The sequence below is a fragment of the Setaria italica genome, chromosome IX (assembly GCF_000263155.2).
Source record: "Setaria italica strain Yugu1 chromosome IX, Setaria_italica_v2.0, whole genome shotgun sequence".
Taxonomy (NCBI): domain Eukaryota; kingdom Viridiplantae; phylum Streptophyta; class Magnoliopsida; order Poales; family Poaceae; genus Setaria; species Setaria italica.
The window spans coordinates 33851914-33860552 of NC_028458.1; the positions used below are offsets into that span (position 1 = coordinate 33851914).

Below are 8639 nucleotides of genomic sequence, written 5' to 3' on the forward strand. Positions count from 1 at the left end.
ATTTTCCATAACCTTTTTGACAAGTCTCAATAACATCCATTAGAAGTCTTTCTTGTTTTAATAATATCCTGATTATAATATTTTGCTAGAACTAACCATCCTAAAGATCCAGATAAAGCCTTACACAAATTTTATGAGTGATGACTGGATTGGAAAAAGTTCTAGCACAGGTTTGTGAGACTTGATGAGTTGAGAGTACAATGAGCAATTGCAATGAAATTTAAATTCTTGATCTCGGTTCAGTTTCTTTTTGAAAAGCTTTATTAAAAATCTTCTAAGATTTATTAAAATTTAGAGCAAGTGGAATAATTCTTAAAATCTTCTGAGATTTATTAAAATTTAGAGCAAGTGGAATAATTCTTTGTGGGGTGTGCTGATGATATCTACCCTCCATATTAGAAAAGGCTGGTTACAACTTGAATATTAATTGAAAAATCTTATGATAGCATTATGTTTTCTTGTATATGATCAAGTGCAGGATTGAACACCGAAGGGCAACACCGATTTCTATTGAAGACTTACTTGTGTACGAGCAAAGTTTAAGCATGGCGGGATTGTTGACACTCGTTATTGACATCTTTTTACCACTATTTATCTTCAATAATGATGTGAATTTAATACCTAAACTATTGATTATACCTAATAAACTGGTCATTTTCACATATGCAATATACTTTGGAGAATATTTTGTTTCCATAGAAAATTGGACTTATTGGAGAATAATTGGATAAAGTCCTGAACAAGTAATGAACCAAAGAAAAAAGAAGGCCAACGAGCCTAGAAAGGGCATAGGCCGATCGGCCTATAGGGGCTCAAGCGTTTGGCCTACGGTTCTCTGGTCTCCTCTCGTGCTTGTTTTTGGCTAGCACTCCTCCAAAATGACTTAAGGGCTAAGTTTGCAAAGATATGAAAAGATGAGTTCGGGATCAAAGAGGATCAAGTGGATATTTGAAAAGTTATCAAAAACTAATCTCATCCTGAAGCTATCGATGCGCCAGGTCCACATCCAAGTGAAAAAAAGACTCTAGAACACCTGAGATGACTTGGAGATAAAGGAGGGCGCGAGTTGATGAAAGGAAGGCTCAGGCTGATAGGCCTGGACCCCCTAGGCCAATTGGCCTGGAGTGTTTCCTCATCCTCTCGCCTTCCGATTTAAGCCACGGGTCCTCCAGACTATAAATACTCGATTCTCCATCGAGCACCGCATCTAAGATGACGTATTCGACATGAAGTAGCAGAAGAAGAAGAAGCTTGAGGGACACCTCTTCGGAGAGCCGAGGATCGTGTAGTTGTCTAAGGATTAGTGTAGCTAAGCTCTAGGCGACGTGGGAATCCTGCAAGGAAGATCCACCTCGGAGTTCTGGAGCTAGGATCATCAAGATCAAGGTAGGATCCGGTGGTAATTTTGTGATGTACAATCATTCATGGTGAAGTAATAGATCTATTCTTGTACTTAGCAATCTAAGTATCTCCTTCTATGGTTTTATGCTCTTTCGGGTTTACTTGCTTTTCAATCTATGATTGATGATAGATTGCTTAGGGTGTTTATGTGGTCGTGGTCACCGGATTTGCATGCCTAATTTGCCGATAAGTATAACATGTTCTTCTGATCATGCTATTAGATTACCTATACTGATAGAGAGGATTGTGACAGAGTCTTTCTTGTATAAGATAGGGGTTTTCGGGAGCTAGACCAGAGGTGTAGATTTTAAAGATGCTTTTACTAAGTTCATATTTGTGTTGCTTTACTTTCCATACTCATAATTACAACATATGCATAGTTTAGGTTGCTTTAGATTGGTTACCTCTGCTCTATCTGTTATCTATCTGTGTATGCTAGATTAGATCTGAATCACTCATCAACAAAAAGTTCATACTAATAATTCTAGTTGAAATAGATTTTGTATTATAAGTTCTACAGATTGATAAACCTTGGGAGAGTACTCTAAGGAAAGAACTACAACTGATCCGTGTGCTTGCAGTTCACAATTGGAGTGCTAACTGCCGTCAACAAGCTGTGAACTCAAGCTCGCTGAAAATTAATATTTACACGAGGGACGGTGTTATTTCATAATACATCATCCATTCATTTTATTTCGTGTTGTAAGATGATTGATAGGAACTTGCTTTTCCATTGCAACGCATGGACAGACTAGTCATACAGATTAACGTTAGTTGATAATTTTTTAATATCTGATACTCGTAAATTTGGACATGGCATAAGCTCATAGGCATTTTGGTTTGACTTGGAACAATATTTACTATCTGCAGGACCAAGACCTTATAACCTATCTTCCAAAGCTGAACAATATTATTACTTAATTAGTTCCAACCAGATGGTACCATATACATAATTGATTCTCGGCCGGCCGGTAGCGATTCTTGCTAGCTGGCTGAATTTTATGACGCGGCTAAGCCAGTTTTTGATGTGTCCCACGTTCTGCCACGTTCAAACTTAATTTTAGTTTTGCAAACAAAACAAGTCTAATTTAGTAATATAGAAAAATATCACCTCCATCTTATATTGGTGATAGCCCCCTGATAGGTTAGTTTATATAACTGCTACTTTTATGTATGCCATTTATTATTTTGTCGTGGTGCTGCCACACGATGGCACGGTTCCTGCATCTCTTGTGATGTTGATTGATATTGTTATAGGCAAACAAATCGGTGTACTTGTATATATATCAAGATCCATTTGATGTGATCCATGTGCCTACATAGTAGTGCGAGGAGTTGACAAAATTTACTACTACCATCTCTACACTGATGCAAGAGCCATGTTGGACCAAAGTACTTCAATCGTTGCTGCAATGACACTAATATATGCAAGAGCCATGTTGGACAAAAGTACTTCAATCGTTGCTGCAATGGTACATAGTATCTTAATATGGTATAGTATCTTGAAAGAATTGGTTAAGAGTTTTTTTTTAATTTGCACTAGTTTAGCCTTCCTGTCTACCAGCAATTTCATGTTTTTTTCCTGAAAATCTTCTTCATCATCGTCATCTTACAGTTTGTTGCTAGCTCAAAAATCAAGTCAAACTGCGGACCACTTACAGGCTAACCTGTCAGATCAAGTTCCTCCCCATGGCCATCTGCCACACCCTGGTCAAATTAAATGATTCTTAAACTTTATGAAAACTTGATGTATCCATTAATTAGAAACACTAAAATTAAATATTGGTGACAACCAATGAATCATATATTTTTTGCTTATATATACTTTAAAATGGCGTTGATCTTGTTCAGCCGCTAGAGGAGGATGTAGATTGAGAAAAAGAAAAAAAAAGGTATGAGAGAAAAGAGAAATACCCATTTATATATCACATCCTACGTCTAAGCATAAGAATGTATTAAATTACAACATACAGTCCCGACCATAGTACTAAAAGATTATCAAATCAAGGATTGTTATCGTTATGCACTAACATACATCCGTGTTTGTTGGCACCAACCATGCATCGCCCAGGTGTGTATTTGTTTGCCTGTTTTTCCAACTCCATCAACCGTTCAAATACCTTCCAGACAAAGCATTAAGCCACCGATGCCGCTACACCTACACCTTGCCGCGGTGGCCTTCGTCTTGAGCATGTCTGCGCATCACAGATCAAATAAAGTCAACCTGGGCATCACTTGAATAAACATCGGCCATGCTTTACGCTTATGTTTGTTGGCACCAACCATTGCCTTGCTGTGTATTGTATGCTCGTTTTTCCAACTCCATCAACCGTTCAAATACCTACAAGACAAAGCACCGAGCATCCCCAATTGATCACCTAGGCCACCATCCAAATGTTGCCCATGCCGCTCCACCTCCGCCTCGCCACGGTAGCCGTCGTCTTGAGCATTTCTTGGGCGACGGCGGCTGCGGATCTACGCCGGCCAATCACACTGCCTGGATGCCCAGATAAGTGCGGGAACATCAGCATCCCGTACCCGTTCGGCACCAAAGACGGCTGCTACTTTGATGACACCTTCTCCGTCACCTGCAACCTCTCCACAACACCCCCCGCAACCCTCAATGACCTGCTCACGTTGAGGGGGATCGGGTACTACTTCGGAGACCAGGCCAACCCGATTGGTACCAGGACAAACAGGTCCTGGTGGACGGTCGACCTCATCAACGTCGACGTCACACGGGGAGAGGCGCGGGTGTCCATGCCGTTCAGCTCCGACTGCAGCCTGAACGAGAGCTATCATGAGCTCAACCTCAACGACATGTCGCTCAATTTCTCGACGACTTTCCTCTTCTCCGCCACGCAGAACGTGCTCGTGGGCGTCGGCCAGAGCGTTCGGGCCCGGGTCTTCGGCGACATGGCCCGAAATAACTACTCCGCCGCCTGCAATTCCCTGTTCGACACGCCTGCGGTGGCGCAGGACGGGCTGTGCAAGGGGCTCGGCTGCTGCCAGGCGGAGCTTGCGCCAGGACTCGTCGGCATTATGCCCTCCATGTACTACCAGAGCAACAGCATGTGGAAGACATTCCCGTGCACCTACTCCATGGTGGTGGACAGGTCGTGGTACAACTTCTCGTTGCAGGACCTCTACGGCTACAAGGTTTTGGACAAGAGATTTCCCGGGGGCGCACCGGTCGTGCTGGACTGGGCCATCAGGAATGGTTCTTGTCCGGCGGAAGGCAAACCGTTGCCCATGGCTTGCCGCAGCGGCAACAGCCTCTGTGTTAACGCGACCAACGGCTACGGGTATCTCTGCAAGTGCAAGGACGGCTTTGACGGCAACCCATACATCCCTGATGGATGCCAAGGTAGTGCACACACATTACCTGCGTACAATGACATTTATTTGAGTAACAAGAATTCTCTGCCCTCAATTATATATTTTCAATCATTGCTTGGTACGGTACATCATCCTAAACCACACAGGCCACAGCGAAGTTCAGCGAGCACCATTGTTATTTTCGTAACCATTTTTGTGGCAGCATATATTCGTTGATACATCCAAAAGTCGCAAGCGGATTTTAATGGATATTAAATTGTACAGTGTAACCGGACCATATAAAAGTATATATTTTCGTCATAAACGTAGGAAGAGAGAAAATAGGTAGACATCCTACCTCTTGGCCTTTAGAATGGGTGCGGTTTCTTTTCCTTTTTTGCGATTCTATTATAGCCACAAGGAGCACAACATTAGTTATAGTAGACCCACAATTGGAGAAGGTAACCTAGGAATTGGAGAAGGTAACCTAGGAAGGTTAAAAAAAACATAATAATTAAAGTCCTTACAAAATGTGACGGTGGTGTTTGTATTTGTGGCGCAAGGAGCCACGCTTCATTCTTCTTATAGAAAGGTAACACCTTCTCACCACAAATATGTAACTCCAATATGACTTCCTATACGATTGTCATTCTTGCTGCAACTACGTTGTTTGTTTTATTTCTCCAGTTTATAGCATTAATTAAGTGATGAAAATTTGTAGATATTGATGAATGTGCCCTTCGACAAGAGAAACCTGAGTTACGTGATTCATATCCTTGCAATGGTATCTGCAAGAACTTAATCGGGGGATATGATTGCAACTGCAAATTTGGAATGAAAAGGGACAGCAATGGAACATGCACGCCGGTGTTTCCCATCCCAGCAATGGTGGCTACACTTGGTATGGAACTTCCGCATTTAATTTACTACCGTTGTGCAAAATGGATATCATATTCAATGAGATGTCTTTGTAGTTTCAAACATTTTTCAGTTTTCCATTTGTATGTATTACAAAATTGGTGAATCTAGTAATGTGTATTGACATGGATACACGATTTATACTACTACTATAATTTTTTGATATACTGGCCCTATCATTTTAGTTGTTTTCATCGACCTATTTAGAAAACAAGTACAACAATCATGGAAAACCCAAAGAACTCTACACAATCCAGGCAGTGTTATTGTGGTTGAAATTTTCTAATTATTACGCTAGCTATGTGATATTATCTTCCCATGTTGTTTGCATGTATTGCATTTGTATTCAGATATGACTTCAAGTTAAGTTACTAGTTGGAGGAAGTAACCTAGGCAAAGTTTTTATGTATAAAGCATTACCTTAAGAAAATGGAATCCAAGCACCTAGTTATCACCTTAAGATCAAGTAATCTGTTTCAAATTGTAGGTTGTTTAGCTTTTTAAGGTTCATAAATTTATTTATTTATGCATCTAGGTGCATAGAAAACTAGAAAAGCAAAAATGACTTACAATTTGGAACGGAGGGTGTACTAAGATGTTTCTAATAATGCTATGATAGATTTGAAGAACAACCAATAAAGAGAATACTTAAGATTCTTGAATCACTAGTTGATTTTGTGCTTCATGATATTTAGTTTGTGTACCATGTATGAGAGTATATGTGGGCTGATATTTATTTTTATGGTTTTTCAAATTTTCCTGTCGATTGGAATACGTTGCGTCATACATAGAATAGATAGACAGAGTTTCGTGAGATGTAGCAACTTTGTTATAGAACTATCTACAAATTCAATATATCCACATGATTATTACCTAATAATACCGTGTGTTATGTTCCGATATTGACAAGTGTCGGATTTAGTGACCGGCAGTCCACCAGGGGTTACCTAAGTGGTTGATTTGTAGGCGGGGGAGATCGTAAGACCAAGAACTCGAATGGTAACACAGGAACGCAAGGTTTAGACAGGTTCGTGCCTCCAGAGAGTAATACCCTACATCCTGTGTTGTGGTGGACCATATTGCTGATCGCAGATGCGAAGAGTTGGTGTGTGTTCCCCTCGGGGGGCGTCTCTGGCCACCTTATATAGGCTGACGACCTAGGGTTACAAGTTTGATAGGATCTAATCCTATTCTGTTGTTACAAGGAAATCAATCTGAGTTGGTTTACAACAAGTATCTCATGATACCCGAACAGAATCAGTTCGCCCGGCCTCGAAGCTTGTGCTTCACGGAACATCACGCCTTGGCCCCCATGGCATGATCAGGTGGGCCCACCTATCATGACCGACCAGGATACCCGTGGGGACCCTTATCCCTCAACAACTAACATATGTTCATATCAAATAACAGAAATACAATGAGTAAGGCTTAGTTGGTTTTCTTAGAAACCTCTAATATGGCATTTTTCATGTTTTATGTTTCATAATATTTTGTGCATATTTTCTTCTTTCTATATAAGTCAATTGAGAAACAGTTAATGATCTTTCTCAACTGTCATGCAGGCATAGTTATTGTCGCATCCATTGTGGTTATTGTAGTATTGTTTAAGCTTCTGTTTGAGGAGAAGAGAAAGACCAAAGAATTTTTCATAAAGAATGGTGGTCCCATACTGGAAAAGGTTAACAATATTAAGATATTTAAGAAAGATGAGCTCAAAGCAATCATAGAACCGTGTAATGTTATAGGGAAAGGTGGATTTGGGGAAGTGTATAAAGGGCTTCTTGATAATCAGCTGGTTGCAATTAAGAAATCCATTAATGTGGACAGGTCACAAGAGAAGCAATTTGCAAATGAGATTATCATCCAATCACGAGTCATCCACAAGAACATTGTCAAGCTCATAGGGTGTTGTCTAGAGGTTGATGTCCCAATGTTGGTCTATGAGTTTGTTCCACAAGGAAGCCTCCATGACATTCTACATAATCAAAGCAATAATGTCAGCCTCAGCTTAGGCACACGTTTAAACATTGCTGCGGGAGCAGCTGAAGGGTTGTCTTATATGCATTCAAAAACCTCTACAACTATTTTGCATGGTGATATTAAACCTGGCAATATACTTTTGGATGATAACTTTGATCCAAAAATCTCAGACTTCGGTATCTCAAGGCTGATTGCAATAGATAAATCACATACCAAATGTGTCATAGGTGACATGTGCTATATGGATCCAATATATCTTCAATCAGGATTGTTAACGAAGAAGAGTGATGTTTATAGTTTTGGAGTTGTGCTTCTAGAACTTCTGAGTAGGCAAAAGGCAGCTTTTGGTGAAGACAGAACACTAGTTAAAGCTTTTCTTGATTGCTATAGAGAAGATAAACAAGTACTTGAGCTATTTGATAAGGAAATTTTAGCAGATAAGGATATCGGGGTACTTCACAAACTTGCAATGCTCATAGTGGAATGTCTAGAGCTCAATGTGGACAGAAGGCCAGAGATGACAGATGTAGCTGAACGACTTCACAGTTTGAAGAGATCTCACAAAAATATGTATGATGAAAACACCAGTGCCACTACATAATATTATATATTAGGGCTTGCATTGTAGAGATTTCAATCACGATAGCATTATCGTATAAAATTATACTTGTCTTTCTAAGAGTTCTTTACAGCTTTAGTGCTTCCTATGTTTCATAAATGCAGTAATAAGGACGTCTAACTTGTGCACCAAAATTTTAATTTCCTTATTCACCTTTGTTGTAATTCTCTATCTCGTTTTACTCACTTAGTTTATAATTAACCAAAAGTGGGAAACTACCCTACGAGAGACTAAGGGCCACCCAATGTGTGTAACTCTTCCTACATGCTTGTGAAGAACCCTCAACTATCTACCCCAACTGGCACTTGTGGTCAAGGGCAGTTGGCTAGACTTTATGGGTCGAATCAGTAGTATACAAGGTTAGTTAGGATTTAGGGTTATAGATAAGAATAGCCATATTATA

The 8639-nt window shown here is 40.1% G+C and overlaps 1 protein-coding gene across 1 annotated transcript; it reads left to right on the top strand.

The window, feature by feature from the left end:
- The first annotated feature begins 3804 nt into the window (after nucleotides 1-3804).
- Nucleotides 3805-8218, top strand: LOC101767732 (wall-associated receptor kinase 1). Its single transcript, XM_012849049.1, has 3 exons — nucleotides 3805-4768; nucleotides 5441-5620; nucleotides 7200-8218. Exons 1-3 carry the CDS (start codon nucleotides 3805-3807, stop codon nucleotides 8216-8218), a joined length of 2163 nt encoding a protein of 720 aa, XP_012704503.1.
- Nucleotides 8219-8639: the final 421 nt, after the last annotated feature.

Coding starts and splice junctions, on each gene's coding strand:
- LOC101767732 (XM_012849049.1), top strand. CDS start 3,805: ATGCCGCTCCACCTCCGCCTCGCCACGGTAGCCGTCGTCTTGAGCATT. Junction 4,769..5,440: donor CATCCCTGATGGATGCCAAG/GTAGTGCACACA, acceptor GAAAATTTGTAG/ATATTGATGAATGTGCCCTT. Junction 5,621..7,199: donor AGCAATGGTGGCTACACTTG/GTATGGAACTTC, acceptor ACTGTCATGCAG/GCATAGTTATTGTCGCATCC.